Source organism: Asterias rubens, chromosome 17, assembly GCF_902459465.1.
Source record: "Asterias rubens chromosome 17, eAstRub1.3, whole genome shotgun sequence".
In the NCBI taxonomy this organism is placed as follows: Eukaryota; Metazoa; Echinodermata; class Asteroidea; order Forcipulatida; family Asteriidae; genus Asterias; species Asterias rubens.
Window position 1 is genome coordinate 2,658,636 of NC_047078.1, and position 23,111 is coordinate 2,681,746.

At 38.2% G+C, this 23,111-nt stretch overlaps 1 protein-coding gene and 1 non-coding gene across 3 annotated transcripts in view; both read right to left on the reverse strand.

Moving 5' to 3' along the window:
* The window catches only part of LOC117301670 (adhesion G protein-coupled receptor L3-like), a 41,910-nt gene extending 19,092 nt beyond the window's left edge, over positions 1 to 22,818 (reverse strand). Inside the window, exons 1-6 of one of the 2 annotated variants that reach the window (XM_033785701.1) lie at positions 22,787 to 22,818; positions 18,194 to 18,313; positions 17,139 to 17,236; positions 11,463 to 11,660; positions 10,095 to 10,166; positions 5,151 to 5,280 (exon numbers count right to left, since the gene is read on the reverse strand). In XM_033785701.1, the coding sequence (XP_033641592.1) occupies positions 5,151 to 5,280; positions 10,095 to 10,166; positions 11,463 to 11,660; positions 17,139 to 17,236; positions 18,194 to 18,313; positions 22,787 to 22,817 (649 nt within the window). In that variant the 5' untranslated portion in view covers position 22,818. Of the gene's footprint in view, positions 1 to 5,150; positions 5,281 to 10,094; positions 10,167 to 11,462; positions 11,661 to 17,138; positions 17,243 to 18,193; positions 18,314 to 22,786 lie in introns of both variants that reach the window. The other variant, XM_033785700.1, reaches the window with a different exon arrangement.
* On the reverse strand, positions 15,707 to 15,779 carry Trnas-gga. Its single transcript has one exon. It is a non-coding gene; the product is annotated as a tRNA-Ser (tRNA).
* Positions 22,819 to 23,111: the final 293 nt, after the last annotated feature.

A 23,111-nucleotide genomic window follows, 5' to 3' on the forward strand; every position in this document is an offset into this window, starting at 1 on the left:
AATTTTGGGGTCTATAAATCAAATTCGTGGAAAGTACTTCTTTCTCAAAAACTGCATTTCTTCAGATGGGGCCGTTTCTTACAATGTTTTATACTACCAACAGCTCTCCATTGCTTGTTACCAAGTAAGATTTCATGCTAACAATTTGTTTGAGTATACAATGTATTATTAGTAACTGCCTTTAAAAGAGCGTCATCAAGTTCGGGGGAAAAAAGCAAACAAAACTATTTCCGGATCAATTGAGCAGTTCAGGTTCGTTTAGACCATTAGGGTATTTAAGGGAGACTAAAAAGTTGTCTAAGTTACTAATTAATCTTCTGAAATGGAAATGTTTTCAAGGGTGTTAAACAGATCATCTGCCACCATAAATGAACCTTTTACCAAATATAGCAAAAAGCAAGTGGTTTGTGCACTTTCAAGCTTACCGGTTTTCTCATTTTATCTATTTTTTGTTTGAGCCATCACGACTAACTATTGTTGGTGGAATAGACGGACGAAAATTTAAGTGGGCTAATTTTAGATTTTGTCATTACAGCAACTGCTGTGTTCTTACGTCGTCAATATAGGTAATAGGGACTTTTCGTTTTCGACGACGGATAGTTCTGCGACGGTAAATATGACATTTGGCGTCATCTGCGCATGCGTCGGCTTTGAGGATGGTCGTCCCTCAATTTCTACAACAGTACTTGGGATGAATCTTCGTTGTGCTGAAAACGACAACGTTTAGCTGAACAACCGTCGCAGAACCATCCGTCGTCGAAAACGAAAAGTCCCGAATAACAGACAAGGAAACGGGTGTAACGTTGCGTCAATACTCGGGTTCTATTCAATAATAATAATAATAATAATAAGACTTGTAATGCGCACATATCCACCCTGCTGGGTGTTCAAGGCGCAGTAAAACCAAAACAAAAACAAAAACAAAACACAAAGAAAAACAGACACAACAAAATTAGTCATTGAAAACCTGTGACATAAGATAAGTTTTGAGAAGAGACTTGAATTTTGCGGTACAAACACAAGATCGAAGATTAAGTGGTAGAGAGTTCCAGATGCGTGGCGCGGCTGAAGAAAAAGACCTGTCACCCCATGAGTGTCGAGACTTGGGTTCAATGAGGAGAAGCATGGAACTTGATCGAAGATTCCTTGATGGAGTGTAAACTTGAAGCAGTTCAGAAATATAGTGGGGAGCCTTGCCATTTAGAGCTTTGTGGACAATGAGCATCAGCTTGAAGATGATTCGTTGAGAGATAGGGAGCCAGTGTAGTTGTTTCAGAATGGGGGTGATAGAACAGGATTTTCTAGACAGTGTCACAATGCGGGCAGCAGTATTTTGGAGCCGTTGAAGTCGGGAAATCTGGTTGTTAGGTAGACTGTATAGAAGAGCATTGCCGTTGTCAAGACGAGAAGTAACAAATGCGTGAATGACCTTTTCAGTGGCACTTTTATCCAAGTACTTGCGAATCTTACCTATATTCCTGATGTGATATGATGATAAACGAACAATATTGTTGATGTGTGGCTGAAGTGTCATCGATGAATCAAAAATAACCCCCAAGTTCCGAGCTTTTAGCGAGGGAGCTATCCGAGCATCACCGATGGAGATGTATGGCACTGAAACCTTAGTTAACTGTTGACGTGACCCAAATAAAAGGAACTCTGTCTTATCATCATTTAACTTCAGGAAGTTTTGTTGTGTCCAACGTCGAATCTCTTGGATGCATTTCTCAAGTCTTGCGATAGATGCATTGGCGTTTTCTTGAGAAGATTTAAACGTGATGTATAGCTGAGTGTCGTCTGCGTACACATGGTAATTCAGATTAAATTTGAGGATGATGTCACGAATCGGTAAAGTGTACAGCGTAAACCACTGCGGGCCGAGTACCGACCCCTGTGGCACAGAGTAGTTCAAAACAACAGGGTCGGATATCGCAGTGCCAATACATACATGCTGAGTTCTATTGTGGAGATACGATTTGCACCATGCTAGGGCTGTGTCCTCTATGCCAAGGTGATTCTGGAGCCGAGAGAGAAGGATGTTATGATCAACAGTGTCAAAAGCAGCACTCAGGTCTAGCAGGACTAGTGCTGTAAGGTTACCATTGTCCATAGAAGAGAGAATATCGTTGCTCACACGGACTAGTGCAGCCTCGGTCCCATGGAAAGGCTTGTATGCTGACTGGAACACGTCGGACAGGTTGAAAGTATGAATGTGATCAGAAATACGTGATGACACTACTCGTTCGATGACTTTTCCAAGATATTTTAAGTTTGCAACCGGTCTGTAGTTTTTAAATATCTCCTTGTCCAGGTTTGGTTTCTTGATGAGCGGCCTGATGTAGGAAACTTTGAGGCTATCGGGGAAACAACCGGAACTGAGAGATTCGTTTACAAGCTTAGTGATGTAGGGTACAAATATACCAATGTTTTGCTTTATCATGGATGTTGATACTGGATCCAGCTCACAGGATTTTGAAGGAGATTTCATAATAACCCTTTGAATCTCAGCAACAGTGGCAGGCTCAAACACAGATAGTCTACACTCTGGTTGAAGATGTGGCAATGTCTGCGGCACGTTGTAAGGGACTGATGAAAATGATGAGCGGATGTCTGAAATCTTGGTGACAAAGAATTTCTGGAACTCGTTTGCTAAGTCCTGGTTATTGTAGGTGGATGGAAGGACAGGGGTTTTGGGTTTGAGCAACAACTTACCAATTATCTTGAAGAGCTTCTTTTGATCTCCTGAGGATTCTTGTACTTGAGATGAATAATGGATGATCTTTGCCTGGTTGATCAAATTCCTAACTACTTTACATTGGTTGCGATATTCTTGTCGTTGTGTTGCCAATTTGCCATTTTTCCGCCACTTCCGCTCCAGTTGACGACAGATCTTTCTCGCTGTACGAATATCATCATTGAACCAGGAGACTTCAGTTCGGACCTTGACTGATCTCGTTTTCCAAGGTGCGTATTTATCCAAGATGTCACTGACTGTACTCTCATATTGGCTGACATAGGAATCCAAGCAGTCATGATCAACTTCTAGATTTGCTAAATGAGTGCCTATGTCGTGGAACACTTCGGGAGAATTCACATGTTTCCATTGTCGGCTCTTTATAGTGACGGTTGGGACTTTGGGCTTGCACAGACTCAAGTTACACATGACTGCATAATGGTCAGATAATCCAGGTAGAATAATAAAGTTTGAGGCAATTGGTGGGGAGATATCACGAGTTATGACAAGATCCAAGCAATGACCGAGACGATGAGTTGGCTCCTTGATATGCTGGGTAAGACCAAAAGCTTGAAGTAGATGCTTAAACTGGTTTGCATTGGTGTTGTGGACGTCATCAACATGAATGTTAAAGTCGCCGGTGATAATGATTTCCGATGGATGAAGCAGATATTCCAAAATCAAATTCTCAAACTCCCTTAGAAAACTTGAGAAAGTCACATGTTGGCCGTTTGAATCCCTTTCAGGTCTGTATACAATGACAAGTCGAACAGATTTAGAGTTTCCGGAAACTTCAGCATGAAGAGATTCAAAAGTTGTGTACTGGACGTCATTACTTTTCACAGAGACAGATAAAGTAGATCTGTACAGTATTGCAACTCCTCCACCAGTCTTGTGAGGTCTTGGGATGTGATGAAAGTAGTAGCCAGCAGGCGTACATTGACGACATGTTAAGTTGTCGTCTGGTCTAAGCCATGTTTCTGAAACGGCAACAAGGTCCAGATCTTTTTGCAGAACAAAATCAGCAAAATCGTCATACTTGTTACAGATGGACTGTGTGTTTAGAACACAAAGGCTGAGTTGAGATTTGGCTGTAGTCACTGGTACTGGAACAGAAGGGAGTGTAACTTCGGGTACAGGGGGTTTATGAACAGTTCTACGGCGACCAGCTTTTTTACCACGATGTGTAGGTCGGTAAACAGTGCTGGGATTTACAAAAAGGCCAAGGTTCTGTAATGATAACATACAGGAAGGCAGCAGAGTTGTAGCACGTGTGGATGGGGCATAGCGGAGACTTAGAAGCTTGTTCCGCGAGTAGGAATTTGCAGAGTTTGGACTAGCTTCTGCTGAGTTTGAGTTATTTACACCTTCAGGGCCGGGATTTACAGCAATGTCACCAAACATCACAATTTCCAAATGAAAAGTGGCTGGGGAGTTGTCATAGTAAGAAACAGGGCATTTCAGATATCTTCGATGGTGGATGAGGCCTAGATGTGTCTTTGGCAGGATGCAAGCACCAGACACAATTGATGCTGATGGAACAAAGCTGACCACAGATGAGTCAGTACAGTACAATGGTCTAGCAAGCAGAGAAAGAATGAAAAGGATACTTACCTCCATTGTCCCCAGATGGGCGAACAATGTCCATGGACTAGGTGGATGACTGCATAGGATGCAGCCACCTAAGTGTGTGTAAGCTTTATACACCAGAATTCTCAGCTGAGACAGTGAAAATTTCCAACAGAAAAACACTATTTTCACAATTCAGATGACTCCAGGATACACAGAAAAAGTCCTGTAGATTCCAGGTGTAGTAACAAATTCAGTTGTATAAGAATAAAAACACAAATTGAGCAATATACTAAGAAATTAGCAAACAAACACAGAGCTGATTTGAGTGGCTGCTGTCAGGCGCTCAGTCAAAAACATTGTCACGTGGTAAACAACAAGCAAAACAACGGAGCTCTCGTACAACGAGATCTCGCGTGAAACAATGACATCCTATTCTATAAATAGATCACTGAGTCTGCATACACTACAGCAACTATGCAGTGTGATGTCATTCCAGGATAGATCCCATGCCCAAACTAACTTGCTCCATAGTAGACAGAAGTAGCGAATGCAATGAAAATTGCATTTAAGGTTTACCAAATAGTAGATCGCTTCCCCGAAAATATGACTTGCTGACTCACGGTGTACGTTTAATGTAAATCTGTGGACATTGTGTTTTGTGTTACACAAAGTACCCAATCCTTAAATTGTTTATTGGTTTATTAAAGGCGTAAAACAGATCAAAAGTCATTGCCAGAGGCCGAATTGAATTTGAATTAAAATAAAAGAAAATGAATTTAAATCAAGGAACACTTAGACAAAATCATTAATATTTTAAAAAGAAATGTAACTTTGAAAGACTTACTAAAGTGTGTGGTTTGCATGAACGACAGCTTCAGAGGTTGATGGTTCACCCTGATTAGGTATGACGTAACATTCTCACCAAATCCTTCCAGATCTTGTAAGAATGTCAGAAACAATTCGCCGTCTTTGTACTAAGAAAATATGACAAATAAAAGATACATCATTAGTTATTGAGTTATTGCTAAAATAAATAAGGACAAGTCGGACAAAATAGGTTTTGTAACGCTTATGTGACCAACGCGAACTCTTTTATGATAGGCATTTATTGTAATAACTGCCAAAATGACAACCCTCTCTCGTTATCTCCCCGATAAATTTCAGTTTTCAGTGGTAAGGATGGGTAGCATATACCATTAGTCCATTTCACAACCCAATGGCATATTTTACGATTTGCAACTCATACACTCAGTTTAAAATTCCAAACAAGGCATACTCTTTACATAACCATGTTGTAAAATAAGAAGTGAAAACAAAAATTTAAATGTACGTTTCAATTTTGATTTAACTCAACTTTAACCGATTCCATCTCTTATACTTAAATGGTATTTTTCACGATTTGCAACCCAGGCACCAAATACCCCCATCCAATCTTTACATGTCTCCCCCTTTGAAGAAAAGAACCCCCAAAAAATATGCTTCAAAGAGTCTTAGTAGTGTAATGTAACAGCAATAGCTAGTATAATAAATAGTATGGAGAAATGCCGCAAGCCTCTCGAGCGTTAAAACAATCCCGTGAGATATCTCATCTTTCCCGATTGGGAATCCGGGGACATCCGATAAGAATACATAACAGCCTGCGGTGTGAGAGCGGGAAAGACTCGTACTTCCTCCGCAAGACTCTTCGGGGATACTTGAGCTTCTGATCGGGTGTTTTTGGTTGGGGCCGAGAGAACACTCCCCTCCTCCATCTCCGTTAAATGTTGATGGTATCTTGTAAACGTATCTTGATGGTATGGTGTAAAGTGTTTCTAGTCTAGTTTAGATTTAGATTGTGTAAGAGCACAGATATCGGGTTTCGATTTTATGAGCAAAAAATGCATTCTTCTAGGAGCACTATTAATAGTAATTTCTGTTTTACACTCTCTTTTTTTTTTTTTTTTTTAATGTAGTGTGAGTATCTTTTCCGTGGCTAGAAAGATACAAATCTTATGTTTCAAACATTATTCTGTATTGCAAAGAATGTGTGTTTGCGATAACGCAAGTGGCTGAAAGGTAAGGATTCGTAGAGCTGACAAAACAGTCACAGACATCAGTTCATGTGTTGTGTGATCAACCATGCAAATGGAATAACAAACCTGTGAAAAATTGGGCTTAATCTGTTGTTTTAGTCAGGAGCAAATAGTGAAAAACCATGCACAATTTCCAACTCGCATCACACTTTCCTTAATTTTGGTGTAGCAACCAAACTCGGCTGTTTGCGTTGAGGTGAATATTTTCTGAAACAGTTTTCAAAAACACAAAAGCCGCGGTTACGCGTCACATGAACTTACACACAGAGTGATGACGTAGTACACATAAAATGCTGACGTATCCGTATCCATATCTGTATCTGTAGCCTTGCACACACCCAGCCCATTCAGCCACAGGGAAGTTTTACATCATCGTTAAATAATACAATAGCTTAGTCATGAGAAGGAATAGAGTGTAATGAGCAGCGAAGCAATTACCAATTCTCATTTAAATTATAATATTTTTTCTTATTAACGACCGTACATGATGCTTATTTCGAGGATATGGTATTAAAAGGGACAGCATTCTTAAATTAATGATTTTTCTTCCTTTTTTTTTTTGTTTTTTTTTTTTTAAACAGGATGTCATTATCTATAAAATTAGAATAAGACACTGCAGCGGTATAAATAAAATTTGGTTTCCTATAGTTTTCATCACAAAATAGTTTTGATATTTCAATCTTCTGTTTACTAGGTACATTCTTGAAGAAAAAAAACATACCGTTACCTCTAAATAAGATGTGATATATACATACATTTTTTGACTTCACAGAATAGTTTTGATAAACTAAATTGAGTAAATTCCTTCAATTGTTTTGTTTGTGTTTGTTAATTATATTTTCGTCAAAATTTCCGTAATGGAAATCATTGTTGTTTACCTAGGTGCATTCTAAAAGAAAAACAACCTTTTACCTTTAACTAGATAAGACACAGACATTTAAATACACTTTGTTTCCTAAGTTTTTCTCCACAGACTAGTGTTGATAAATTAAACTTGTTAAATTTCTTGTTTACCGGAGGCATATTCTGGAAGAAAAGATCCTTGTATACCTCTAGAGTTAGAATAATAGGCCTTCATTCACTTTTTTTCTTTTGACTTCACAGAAGAGTTTTGCTAAGCGCTTCGCTGCTGTTTGCTTCTGTGTAACCAAAAGTTGTATCGCCATTAAATTTACGAATGATATTCCAAACCTTACATCCCCTTTAATCGTCCACGAGTCTCCTCTACTTGAAGAACATTTATTTATACCATGTTGTAATTTGATCGCTGGAATAATCTAATACCAGTACCCTCCTCGCCTAGGGTTTTTTTCAATCTGTTATGGCTGCAGTCAGCGACACTAAACACACTATTATATTCATGACTTTCGTTCAAGAGGGCGTCAAGTGTCATCAAAAAATGGCCCGTGTTTCAACATCCTTGAAGATTTACATTTTGACTGATGGGTAAACCATAGAGTAAGGACAGAGACCTATGGGTAAACTAGGTCACAGGGTCGTCAATCATTGTTAATGCCTTTCTCTCTCTCGAGTTTTTGGTTCTCTCTTTTGATGTGATGTGTCGTTTAAACTGAAAGCCCTCTCATTGCAAAGCTTTAAAGACATTGGACACTATTGGTAATTGTCAAAGACCAGTCTTCACAGATGTATCTCAACATATGCATAACAACAAACACCCTTTTCACACGAAGTTGTGTGCTTTCAGATGCTTGATTTCGAGACCTCAAATTCTAGATCTGAGGTCTCGAGATCAAATTACTTCTTTCTCGAAAACTACGTCACTTCAGAGGGAGCCGTTTCTCACAATGTTTTATACCATCAACCTATCCCCAATACTCGTTACCAATTACGGTTTTTCTAATACTGAAAGCCCGCTTAATGCAAAGCTTTAATACTTATCTTTCTCTATCCCTCAGCTCTCATGCACTTTCTCTCTGTAATAGTCGACCGAGTTTTGAATAATGTTGAGATTTGCTCATTCATGTTTATCCCTTATACACTTTATTTTATTGTAGGATCAGCTTGGAAACACCCAATTTTTACTGGTAACGAAATGTATCAGCCTAAACTAAAAGACCGCCCATTGCAAAGTGTTTTTATATCCCCCTCTCACCAACGCACTCTTATATCTTTCTAGTCGAACGAGTTTGGAATCATGTTGAGAAATGGCCATTCTTGTATATCCCTTATTAAGTTAAGAGGATCAGTTGAAAGCACCCCGATGTCCCTGGCAACTACACCCCCTGTAAAATATCCTGGCTTTTGTCTTCTCCGTTCATGTTTTGGTGACCAGGTGATCAGTTGAGAGACAGGTTATTTGGTGTTTCTGTAAGAGTGTCCTAATCCAATTCCTCTTCAAGTGTCCTTGCCCATGTATCTGAGCTTTTTATACAAGCCGACCACCAGATATTTTCAATTGTGACAAAATATCAAAATGTGACTAGCTTTGTTTATTTTTGTGTTTTCATAACAAATAGCCCTTTATTAGTTAATTATCTTCTTTCTCGTTACACACTCTGACTGTGTGTGTCAAATGCCATGCTTGTATCTTCAAATGCACAATTCCCCAATTTTTACCCAGACGGCCCCCATTGTAACAAAAATGACTACCATTTATTCTTCTAGAAACCAACGGTATCCCCTTAAAGTTGCTGCCCAGTGCATTGTTAATGGTGGAACCTTGTACAAACGTAGGCCTATGTGGTTGGTTAAAAACAAATCCTCATTTATTTACTGCTTTTACGAGGGGGACATGAATCAATACAGTACTCAAAGCTTTTATGAAAGGATGTCACAAATCAACTTGTGAAGTTTTCCATTTCAATTACCGGACTCTGTTGTATTTTTCCCCCATAAATAAAATGTGGGTTGTAATCAATTTCAACTGCGCAGAGTTTAGTACTGCTCGCATAACAAAGACCACAGGTTGGTCCGTGTTGAATTGTTGATAGAGGAAAATATACACCAGGCAAAGAGTTCCAACGAGATGCAGCACGTGGAATAAAACTGTTAGAATGGCTCTTTGTTCTACATCTCAGCAAAGATGGGTGGAAACAGGCACAAGCAGAAAGCCTGGTTTCACGCTCAAACACCCTCTATGAAGAATAATTATTATTATTATTATTATTATTATTATTATTATTATTATTATTATTATTATTATTATTATTATTATTATTATTATTATTATTATTATTATTATTATTATTATTATTATTATTATTATTATTATTATTATTATTATTATTATTATTATTATTATTATTATTATTATTATTATTATTATTATTATTATTATTATTATTATTATTATTATTATTATTATATTATTATATTATTATTATTATTATTATTATTATTATTATTATTATTATATTATTATTATTATTATTATTATTATTATTATTATTATTATTATTATTATTATTATTATTATTATTATTATTATTATTATTATTATTATTATTATTATTATTTTGTATATGTGACAACACTCATGGTCTCAATTAACAACTCCAGTTTTTACAGTATTCAGTTGATTCTAACTTTCCAATACCAAGATTAACAATATGCTTCTGAACTCTATCCTTTCAAAGATAAATGGCAGGCAAAAGCTCCGGCCAATAATAACAATACGTTAACAGAGCAACAACAAAACCAGAATAGAAAGACAAAAATGTAAACAATGGGAGTTTGATAAAACAGAACCATCTTACCTGATGGATGTTGCTCCACATTGAGGCAAATAATTCTGCATTTAAAAGATTATCAGCTGCGTCCAGTACATTCTGCAGTGAAATAGAACAACATAATTTACATAAGTATTCATGTCTCATACGTAAGTGTGACGTAATTACACTGCAAGCCTCGCCCCCAATAGACATTGTGTCTCGAACTATTACTAGAAGCACATAGGAAATGCTTTGAGCTTGCCTGCCTGTCATAGAAGATTTATGTGTCAACAAAATAATTGTTGGCCGCTCACAATATAGTACATACATTTAGAACATGATTGTGTTCAATATTATTTGATAACATGTTTTAGCTTTTAGCTTGCCTGTCAAAGACGATTTATGTATGAACAAAATATTTAATGGTCTTTCACAATTAAAGGAACACGTTGCCTAGGATCGGACGAGTTGGTCTATTAAAAGCGTTTGTAAGCGTTGTTTATAAAATGCATATGGTTGGAAAAAGTTTATGGTTTTAAAAGTAGAATACAATGATTCACACACACATGCCTCGAAATTGCACGGGTTTCTTTTTGTTGTGCGAACTAACACGGTCGGCCATTTATGGCCGACCCTTTTAGTCGACGGAAAAGGAAAACCGTGCAATTTTGAAACATGTTTGTGTGGATCATTGTATTCTACTTTTACAACATCTTTCTACCCATGTGCATTTCATAAAAAACGGTTACAAAACGCTTTTCAAAGACCAACTCGACCGATCCAAGGCAACGTTTTCCTTTAATGAAACTGTTTTCGATGATTTTACCAACACGTGCCAGCTTCAGAGCTGTTTTATTCCACAAAGAGATCTTTGAAACTGCAACACTAATGTCCCAAATGACAGTAAAGTTAGTTTGATATTGGCATTTATAGGCATCCACTTTGTACAGTGAATAATGAGTGTACATCAAAGTGCTCGGTCCATGATTCACACGAATGAGAAAGTTCGCTAACCCCAGTCATACTCTCGACTGATGCAAATCTTTACTTCCGAAGTCACACACCTCTTTCCCAACATGCGTAAAACCTCGTAAGTGATACTTTGGTGGTAATGATCTAGATTTCTTCTACCAACTTCCGAAGTCACACAGCAACTCTTTCCCAACATGCGCAAAACCTAAGTGATACTTTGGTGGTAATGATCTAGATTTCTTCGACCAACTTCCGAAATCACACAGCAACTCTTTCCCAACATGCGTAAAACCTCGTAAGTGATATTTTGGTGGTAACGATCTAGATTTCTTCTACCAACTTCCAAAGTCACACAGCACCTCTTTCCCAACATGCGCAAAACCTAAGTGATACTTTGGTGGTAATAATCTAGATTTCTTCTCCAAACTAAATGTTTCTAACCTTGATGAGGCTATCAGCTACTGTAGTATCCACTGTCCCGGACAGCGTATTCAATGCACCAGCATTAAGAATAACCTGTAAAATCTGCACACACTGTGCAAGCTGCCCGGAATAGAAGTTACCCCCGCCATTGGTCTCAACCTCCAACTCTCGCGAGATTTCCTCAAGGGTAGTGACGTTAGAGCTTGCGTTCCACGTCTGTAATTAAACATTTTAGTATACAACAATTTGTCATTAGATACTGTTGTGGATAATTGCTTTAGGGACGCATCTACAGCTGGTATGCGGTAACACCATGTGTGTATCTACTTGCCAGGTAGAGTTTGTTCTTAGAGAACTGTCTTGCTTTATATTTGGTATGCGGTAACACCATGTGTGTATCTACTTGCCAGGTAGAGTTTGTTCTAAGAGAACTGTCTTGCTTTATATTTGGTTTGTGGTAACACCATGTGTGTATCTACTTGCCAGGTAGAGTTTGTTCTTAGAGAACTGTCTTGCTTTATTCTACTACCTCGCCTCGGAGTAGATTTATCAGATGTTCGAGCGCCTTGATCAAGGCTAATGTTCGGGAGACTTCTCAGTTCTGAAAGGAACTGTCTTGCTTTTTAAAGGCAGTGGACAACTATATTGGTAATTACTCAAAACAATTATTATCATAAAACCTCACTTGGTAACGAGTAATGGGGATAGGTGGATAGCATAAAACATTGTGAGAAACAGCTTCCTCTGAAGTGACATAGTTTACGAGAAAGAAGTAATTTTCCACGAATTTGAATTCGAGACCTCAAGTTTAGAATTTGAGGTCTCGAAATCAACCATCTAAAAGTACACAACTTCGTGTGACAATGGTGTGTTTTTCTTTCATAGTTATCTCGCAACTCCTACGACCAATCGAGCTCAAATTTTCACAGGTTTGTTATTTTACGCATATGTTGATATACACCAAGTTCGAAGACTGGTATTTGACAATAGCCAATATAGTATAGTGTCCAGTGTCTTTAACTACTACCCGGGCGGAAGGTATAGAAAACTTCAGCTTAAAGGATCGTAATTAACTGCACTACCGCAGATCGCCAGTTCTTGCATAGGTCTCAACGTTTTGACTAGCTTGCTCTAGTCATCGTCAGGAGACCATCAAGTTGTTAATTTGTTCTGTCATTATGTCCTAAATCAATCAATTAATCTTATTCAATCAGTCTTATAAGACTTAAAACTGCATAACCCTTTTCCCCACTGCGTGGCCAATGTTTGTGTTTAATTATTACTTGGATGTTGCGAATATTTGATGACATTGTTTTATTGATGATATCCTACTGCATTAATTAATGTGATCCCTGCAACACCTCCCCCAAAAAATTGGGGGTTGAATACAAACTATAATACAATGAAACAAGGGTTTGGTTTAAATGACGTCATCAATGTAATACCAACACACCGAGTTTGATCCCTAAAGGCTGGTCACGTTGCCATGGTTACGCAATTGCACACAGTCTGTGTAATCATCTCTTTTTCCCATAAAAAAAAAAACAGGACAAAAACAGCCGCTCTTGCAATTAATTTGTAGCGACCTTTGTTTCTTTTCAAAGAGAACAGCTGGAACAAGTCATAAAAAAATGAAACATGACAAGATGGATTGTAACCAAATATTGTCCACGAAGGTCCATTAGTGGTGCACGTTATGCCTCTTAACCGACATGTTCGTCGCTAGAGATCCATTGTGCAGTGCCTAGCGACTCATAAAACCAAAGGGCAAGGAACAAAAGCGGCTTCTCTTCTAATTCCTACTACATTTTCTTTTATTCTGGGGGCCAATGCGTCCTTCGCATTTTCCAGCACAAAGGCTAAGAGCGTGTTCATTATCTTGGCTTTCTTGTGTGCTATTTGATTTTGGATTTGATTCTTGATTAATTGGAATTTTTTTGAGGGAAACCTCGAGTCTGGAGTTATAATTAAATTTCAAACTAGGACCGTATAACTGATTTAAGATGAGGGTAAAAAATAATTTACTTCGTCTGTGCGAAGTTCGTTTTGTGGGCTTTTAACCATTATGTTAAATACCATTTGTGATTAGAACACAAGACAGTTCTCTAAGAACAAACTCTACCTGGCTGGTAGATATACGCAAGGTGTTTACGAAAACCAAATGTATATTGATGCAATTCCTCATTGCATCAAATCATATAATATTTTCATTTTGTTTTAGAGTTAAGGTCGGGATGTTTTTTTTTTTTTGTTTTTTTTATATTATGTACTTATATTTGTAATAATGTGTCGTTGTTGTTTAGGGGAGGGACATTCAGACACTGTTATTTTAATCTGCTTTGCCTCAGTTACATCTGAAATGTGTAATTTCCTCTTTTTTCCTCCTTTCCAAAATAGGTTATGTGTCTAAAAACGTAGTTTTTTAATGTAAGATACTATTTTGTTTGCTAATAATATACTCCTTTTTTTCTTTTCTTTTTTAAATAAAAAAACCCAACCTTAATGCAACAGAAGGGTATCAGAAAATCCAATAAAATATACTGATCAATTTTTAGATTAGTGCGCCTTTTAAGCAGAAACCTCTCTTATACATATATATTTAGACAATTATCTTCATTTTTTTTTTTTCGGGGGGGGGGGCAAAATTACGAGCAAGGATAACAAATCTGTCATCAAAAAAGATCAAGAGCCTGCTCATTTAAAAAATTAATATTGATCTTTTACAATCCCATTTGTGACAGAAAGTCCCGGTTTGATCAGAAATCAATCAGTCAAGAAAAAAAATCAAACAAACCAAAAGCCTGATTTCTTTTACAATCATTATGGTCATCGGTCACAGTCCTTCAGTGCTCCCAGCACTTTATTTAATTGTTTCCTTGACATTTTAAAAACCACTTAATGATTGATAAACTCTAACACATCCAGCCTTAAAACTCCCAGATAACGGATCAAAATGCCCGTAACGAAAACGCGTTAATAGCTCAGCCAAGTACGGGCAGTATTTGATCTAGAGCCCCACTGCTCCAAGCGGTCATAGTCCGCTTCTTGGCAACGGTAGTTTATGCACTTTTAACGGAAGATCATAAGCCATTAAAGACACTGGACCCCTTTGGTAATATTGTCAAAGACAATTTGTCTCACTTTGTTTATCCCACCATATGCATACAATGACAACTCTGTGAAAAATTTGGGCTCAATATTGGTCATCGAAGTTGCAAGAGAATAATGAAAGAAAACACACCTTTTTGCACAAAATGTGTTTACTAGATAGGCTTCAGGCCCAGTCTTTCTCAGATTTAATCATTTCAGTGGACAATTACCTCGTTCTCAGGAACTACGTTACTTCAGAGAGAACTGTTGTTTGTCACAATGTTTTATAATATCAACAGCTCTCCTTTGCTCGTCACCATGTAAGTTTTATTTGTTTAAGTTTTTGAGTAATTACCAAACGTGTTCAGTGCCTTTAAGAAAGGACTCAAATAAAAACCGAAGGCACAAAAGCAACAATGACACATCAGACTCGGCAAATGTGTTCGTCCCTTGACAGTGGTCATGCACTTTGCCTTTTACTCTAAACATCTTGGAATTCATTTTGTAATTCACGCAGGGAAAAAGCCGCGAAAGATACTGATTGCGCAAAGGTCGCATCGATCCGACCAAACAGTGACAAGAGATGAAGTCTCTGAGCCACTCATGGGCGTACACAAAGACACTTACATCTACATTACACACTCCCCCTGTGGACAGGCCTATGTTGGTGCGCATTTAATGGCACTGCCGTCGATTTCACAAAACTCTTCCTAACTTAAGATTAATCTTAGGACTTAGGACGAGTCCCAACCCTGCACTGTAGCATGCAGACCTTAAGATTAATCCTAAGTTAGGAAGAGTTACTCGTCCTAACTCGAGATTAGACGAGTCCTAACTCTTTGTGAAATCGACCCCTGTACATCTTTGGTAATTGTCAAAGAACAGTATCCTCACTTTATGTGTATCCCAACTTATGCATAAACCTGTGGAAATTTGGGCTGAATTCATGGTCATCGAATTAATTGTAAGAGAATAATTAAAGAAATAAAAAACACCCTTGTTGCCTTGCTATGTGTGATTTCAGATGGATAATAGACGGATTCAGCTGAAGTCTAGTAGTATTTTGAGTGAGAAATTACCTATTAATTTTGGTTTTTACCCATACACCGATGTGTGTTAGCACTGTATACTCAGTACTTTCCCGAGTCATGTGAAAACATATCACAGGCATGTTACTCGGGTGGGACTCGAACCCACGACCCTTGCAATTCCAGAGCAGTGTCCTACCAACTAGACTACCGAGGTTGCCCGGCAGCTAGAGGCAGTTCAAATCCCACGTTTCGGCAGCGGGCACCGCAACGATATAATATATGTTAAATTTGCATCAGGGATAAAGAAATTACCTCTTTCTCAAAAACTACGTTACTTCAGAGGGAGCCATTTCTCACAATGTTTTATATTCAATATAAACCACAAGGGAAACTGACTGGGTAAAATTGTTATATGTTACCAGCTCTTATGTTGAGAAGTACCAATAGTGTCCAGTGCCTTTTAAAGGCAGGGCCCTTAAAAGGGGGAAAATAAATGTTTAAAACCATAATATCATAATTTCTTTTTGAAGATGTTTTGATATCTGACTCTCTGTTCCTGCGATCCTTTTACGATTTCATCTTTGAGAACAAAACCCACAAATTACAAAAATGTTTTCAATTCAACGAGATTTTTCTCAATTGTGAAACCATTGTTTGTAATAATTGTCGGCACCGTTTTGTATGCAGACAAAGGATATTCCATTAAAGATAACTAAGGTGAAGGGTTCAAGTCGACTTTCCCCCTGTAAATAATTTCAACCGCAACAATGGAACGATTACAACGCTGAGGAGAAGGTGGTCTTGAGAGAAGACTAGCAAATTAAACCTTGCATTATCACCCTGAGACGAGTCTAACAACAGAAATCGTGCGTTATCAATTTAACGGCTGAGGGATCGCATATGATCGGATAAAAAGACTTCCTCGTAACATACGGACTTGTAAACAACCGAGGGGCATGCTGCTCCAATGGGAATTGTGTATTACGAAAGTCTAATGGAGGTTCGCAGGAGGGGAAAATTAACAGAAATCTCCACAGGGTTACATTCAGGAGAAGGAGTTTTGATTGTAGGCATGACTACTAGTCGTTTTCAAGGCAAAGGATGTCCTTTCAGCACTTTTAAAGACACTGGACACTGTTGGTAATTGTCAAAGACCAGTCTTCTCATTTGATGTATAAAATAACAAACCTGTAAAAATTTTAGCTCAATTGGTCATCGAAGTTGCGAGATAATATGAAAGAAAAAAACACCCTTGTCAAACGAAGTTGTGTGCTTTCAGATGCTTGATTTTGATACCTCATCGAAACCAAATTTGTGGAAAATAACTTCTTTCTCGGAAACTACGTTACTTCGGAGGGAGCCGTTTCTCACATTGTTTTATACTTTCAACCTCTCCCCATTACTCGTGACCGAGTAAGGTTTTATGCTGATAATTATTTTGAGTAATTACCAATAGTGTCCACTGCCTTTAATATATTGCCCACACATCAGCACTACATTGACAAAGCGTAATCTGTAATTGAACCTCTAAGTAAGATAATAAAACACTCAAGAAAGAAATGATCATACATACCCTTATGTATAGGTCTTCTAGCACCTGTGAAGTGCAGCCAGTGTAGTTTATATCGGAATGCCATATCCCAGAACTTTTACAAAGTCGGATAGCTTCTCCTTCTCCTAAATGCATATAGAAACAAGCATAAGATAGTCAAACTCTTCCGGGAGAAGCGTGGTGATTCTCTCGACGTTTCAAACACTGAACTGGATTAGTCTTAAAGCCATTTGACACTTTCGGTAAACAGTATTGTCCAAGTCCCACACTTCGTGAATCACAACTTATATATAAAATAACAAACCTGTGAAAATTAAGCTCAATCGGTCATCGGAGTCGGGAGAAAATAACGGGAAAACCCACCCTTGGTTTCCGCACATTTCGCCGTGTCATGACGTTTAAAATAAATCCGTAATTCTTCCTATCGAGAATTTATATTGTTTTAATGTGTTCTCAAAAAGTAAAGCATTTCATGGACTAATTTTTCAAGAGAAGTCTTTCACCATTACCTTCTGTAAAACCCTGTAAATTATTTGTAAATCTGTAACTTTATTTTTATGTACCGAAAGTGTCGAATGGCTTTAAGAAGATTGATTGTTTTGTTTTAGGGTGGGTTTTTTGGGTCATGCTCTTTTGACACAATATCATCTCGGTATGTGTTTCAAACGACGATCTATTTTCGGACTTTCGAAGACATTTTATCAGGGCGGTTGTACCCAACTTGTAATAAGTCAACCACATACACACGAAGGTGTACGCCTTTTCCCATTACAGAGGGAGGCTGTAAAATACAAACCAAGGTGTCCCACTCCACAGGGAGGTGTTTTTTTTTTTCTCAAATGCTACCAAAGCTAGTTCGACAAAACATTTGCTACAGGGCAATCTTGGTGGTCAGTTGGTCAGACACTGCTCTAGAATTGCAAAGGTCGTGGGTTATAATCCCACCGAGTGATATGCCTCATTGTTGTATATTTTGGTCAAACCAAATTACTTTAAAAAGAAAATTGTAATTTTAGATGCAAAAAGTAAACCTGCTTGCATTGTGAGTGGTGCAAACGCCTCTGATGGTTATTTACCTGTTCCACCGCATTGCACGGTGACGTTTTCTCCCCCACTCGCCTTAGGCCATGTCAGGTCTCCAACCGTCTCCTGTTGACACTGCTGACAAGTCGCTTGGTGTACAGTCTGTAGTAACGCTGCAATATAAAACAATAATGGCCAATGTGAAAACATATTGGGCAAGTTTCGGTTATCAAGATCCCTCCATGCTATTGTTATGCGCCAGCACGCATGAAGCATCTTAAAGCTACCGACGTCCGATCATACCCTACCATACAAACATTGATGTTGATAAGTGACACCCTAAGCCAATCACTAAATCCATCATTTATGTAATAAGATCACCTGAACGTCCCTTATACAAGATGCCTGCACTGACAAGAACCACGTCTCAAGAAGCTATCCAAATATATAAGACCAGGGTATTACACGTTATATATTTGCAATTATTACCGCCCGAAGGCGACGATATCAGATGGGTGACGAGGCTGACACGTCCGGCTATAAATAGATTTAGTGGAAGTCGCGCATGGTTTGCAAGGTTGTTTTGATGGTGTCTATGGCCTTTTCGAAACCACGGCTTCGGGTTTGGATTCGGTTTCAGGCTTCGTCCTTTTGTCTGAAGCCTTGAGCGCGCACGCAAAGCACGCGCAATTTAGGGAGGTTTAGCTGCACGTTACGGGAGCAAAAACGTGAACGTGAACGTTAGAAAATTGTGCCGTTCCTAGTTGACGTCACCACTTTGTGCTTATTGCATGCTCACGCATGGCGTCTGCACGTTATTCCTGCATGAAAAGTGGTAACTTCACGTACATGCTTAAAACGTGAGACTTTTACAACCAAATTTTCTCACGTGAGAAAATTTTGTAAACAATTAAGCTTAACATTTTTTGCTTAACTGAAATGAGCAGGATACAAGTCACAGGTTGTACAGGTAACATGGTTGTATGGCCGGTAACCTTAAGTTCTGGTAAGTACAATTTTGTTGTGCTTAGCTAGAGCTAGTTTTGTGTGCTTAAGCACCTATATGAAATTGGGATGTACAGAGTGAAGGTTCGACTCCTGGTCTGATCAATCGCGGCATCTGTGTCATTGGGAGAGGCACTTTACCATAATTGCTTCTCTCCACCCAGGAGTACAAATGGGTACCAGCGGTAGCTGGGGATTAACCTGCGATGGACTGGCGTCCTGTCCAGGGGGAATAGAAATAGTCTCAGTCGTTTAAAAGCCTTTATACACTTTCGGCACAGAAACAAAAATAAAAGTTCACAGATTTACAAATAACTTACAGGGTTTACTGAAGGTAATGGTGAAAGACTTCTATTGAAATATTATTCCATGAAATGCTTTACTTTTCGAGAAAACATTAAAACAATTATCAATTCTCGTTGTCGAGAATTATGGACTTATTTTAAACACATGTCATGACACGGCGAAACGTGCGGAAACAAGGTTGGGGTTTCCCCGTTATTTTCTCCCGACTCCGATGACCGATTGAGCCTAAATTTTCACAGGTTTGTTATTTTATATATAAGTTGTGATACACAAAGTGTGGGCCTTTGGACAATACGGTTTACCGAAAGCGTCCAATGGATTTAATGCCATGGAAACCGGTTATCTGCACCGGCCTGATGAACCAAAATGGCTCGGGACAGACTTTACTAAAGTGATGAAAGAAGAAAAGCAAGGCCCCTTTTGTGACTGTGTTATTAGAATGATAATGTTCATAACTGACTTATGTAAATGTCTCGTACTATTTTTAACATGAATATTATAGGCCTACTGATTAAAAACTGTTGTCGCCAACTTCTGAAGGTCTGTCAGCCATGCGAAGCTTAAGCACGAGGGATCACATTGCATGCTTCGGTGGTTTCATAATGATAGACAATAAATATTGATGGTCATAACTTACTGTCCTGTCTTACACACACTATAACGCTAAGCGAATTATGCATAAGTTGCTAAACATGGCAAACACTCAGGGAACAGGTTATCAAAATTACTGAAAATGGTTCAGTACTATGTTGTGCATAGCATGGAAGTTTAGCTTTGTGTTTTCCCGGGTTTTTGTTTTTGTTTTTTTTTTTTTTTTGGGGGGGCGAGTCCCTTTTTTTTGTTCTAATGCAAAGTGGTGTTTTCTTATTTTTAAAGGATACCAGGCGCTCGAACCATTCTTGACATGACCTCATCAGCCAATAACGACGGCTGTTGGTTAGGGTTTAATTATAACGTAAATATTTATTGACACACTATTAATCACTCAACTTTTGTCAGATCATGGCCAACATAACTTGACATTTATTCTGGAACCCTGCTATTGGGTAGCATTTTTATCGTTGCTTACAAAGCCATTAGTCATTAACCTGAAGGGCTTGAAGACGCAATTAAGTTAACGGTCATTTCGCTGGAGGACAAAACTATATCATTTAAAATGATATCCGTGGCGACTGGCTGCTGACTGGAAGTAGGGTATAGACTTTTCTTTTGTTGATAAACAAACCGCCTAACTGGACACTATTGGTGATTGTCAAAGACTAGTCTTCTCACTTGTTGTACCTCAACATTTGCATAAAATAACAAACCTGTGAAAATATAAGCTCAATTGGTCATCGAAGTTGCGAGATAATAATGAAAGAAAAAACACCCTTGTCACACGATATTGTCTGCTTTCAGATGCTTGATTTTGAGACCTCAAATTCTAAATCTGAGGTCTCGAAATCAAATTCATGGAAATAAAACTACGACTTTTCAGAAGGAGCCGTTTCTCACATTGTTTACACTATCAACCTCTCCACATTACTCGTCACCAAGTGAGGTTTTATGCTAATAAATAGTTTGAGTAATATGTTTTGCAAACGTTCAATTAAATAAAATACCTTCCAAAATTAGTTGTTTTGTTTTCAGCAAAATCAACACAATGTTTGAGTATATTTGAAACATTGTTACAAACAGTAGCGATCTGTTTTTGATTTGCATTTATGGCTTTCCATAGTTTTCCAACCAGGCCCAAAAACTCGGGCTGCGACGTTGCAAAAGAAAGGTCGTTAGGCCTATCGGAGAAATAGGTCTAGTATCTCTGAGCAATACGTCTGGTGTCTTGAGTAATAATACGTCTGGTATCTCCGAGTGTCTCATATCACCGAGTAATTAGTCTGGTATCCCCGAATAATGAGTCTAGTATCCATGGTAATATTAGTCTGGTATCCTGAGTAATACGTCTTGTATCTCTACGTGTCTCATATCCAAGAGTAATGAGTCTGGTATCTCCCGAGTAATGAGTCTGGTACCTCAACGTTATAAGTATGGTATAATTCATACGACTTTGGTTTCATTTGGTGAAGTTCAATCGGTTGGAGTTATGGCAGGGGATTTCGTTGGATAGTGTCGGTTGGAAAACGAAGGGGGTCGTGTAAAACCAGATGATATCGGATTAAAATTGATTGGAGGAATGGATATCATTTTACAGAGCCTGGGAACAGATCCGTTTGAGCCCTCACTTTACTATTATTGAATGAATTGATTCGAATGGAATATGCTATAATCTGAGAAATTATGCAGTTTATTATACCACATAAAAGTATGTAATGTATTGGTAGATTCTGATGACGTCAGTTGGAATAGGATTACTCCGAAGGAATTGTCAAACTGATTATTACAAGAATATTCAGCATCTTCCCTATAGACTTGATGGCAAGTCGTTATGCGCTGCCTATTTGTAACAAACATACATTCTGCCATTCATACAACAGTCAGAGTGCGATTCATTCATGCAACAGACGTAGGTAGCGCGTGGCAGCTCTCACTAACTTACACACATACTGGGATCGAGGATGAGTGTACCGTCCCCGTGTAGCCACACCGCACTTAATACCGACTTGATTTTTAAGACTACATCTTCCCCCTTCAAGCCTGTTTGCTGGGTTTTTTATGGGCGAATCTGCCAATTTGTTTGCTTGCCATCCTGAGCAAACGAATATCAAAGTATCTGCCTGGAGCAGTCCACAAGACGAGACCGAGCTTGGATTGATGATCACTTTGGCATAGACACGCTCAATGTTCAATTTCAGTCGGGCCCATGTCCCACGAGGCAATATTTAAAAGGCACACTTGAAGGCAGCCAACAGCACAGTTTGGGGAGAAGATGGATGCATTTAGTTACAGGATATCTTTCCCTGCGTGTATCCTAAAACCCCAAAGAAAAATGTGTGAAGTTTGAAATATGATTTTGATTGGTTCTTGGCTAATTCATGAAACTTGCTAGTTTTAAAGCTGTCTCGCATGACGACGCCTTGAGAAGTAAACTAATAGTCTGACAGATTATTTACAGAATTTGGTGGTCTTATTTGAAACAAAATGTTTTGGCTGCTGTTGTTGTTTATGATGTTGTTGTTTTTGTGTTTTTGTGGTTTTTGTTGCTGTTAGTGCTGCTGCTGCTCATGTTGCTGCTGTTGATGATGCTGTTATTGTTGTTGTTGTTGTTGTTGTTGTTCCTTTTGTTGTTAATGCTATAACAGTTGTCGGTTTTGTTTCTATTTGGTCTTTGTTATTGTGATATTTTTAACCTTACAAAAATATTATTTGGTAAAACAAAATATCAAAAAATTACTCACCAATAAACCACACTGGCTTTATGACAATCATGCGCATCTGTAAACAAAACAAAGGAAAGAAGAAAACAGTTTTAATTTAAATAGTTTTACAAAAGCAGTTAAGGTGTGTGTCTCCTTTTGTTTCTTCATCACCCAATAGCCTCGAAATCTGTTTTTGTTTAAATATTTCTTTGCGAAAGAAAGCATTAACTAGCACTTGCAATCTGTACGAACCAAGATGACGTGTGGTATAACATTTCGTCCATTGGAGAGTCTTTTTTTAAAAATTTAAATTTTAGCCAAAAAAGATGCCCTTTCCGATCAAACACAAAACAACCTTTAAAGG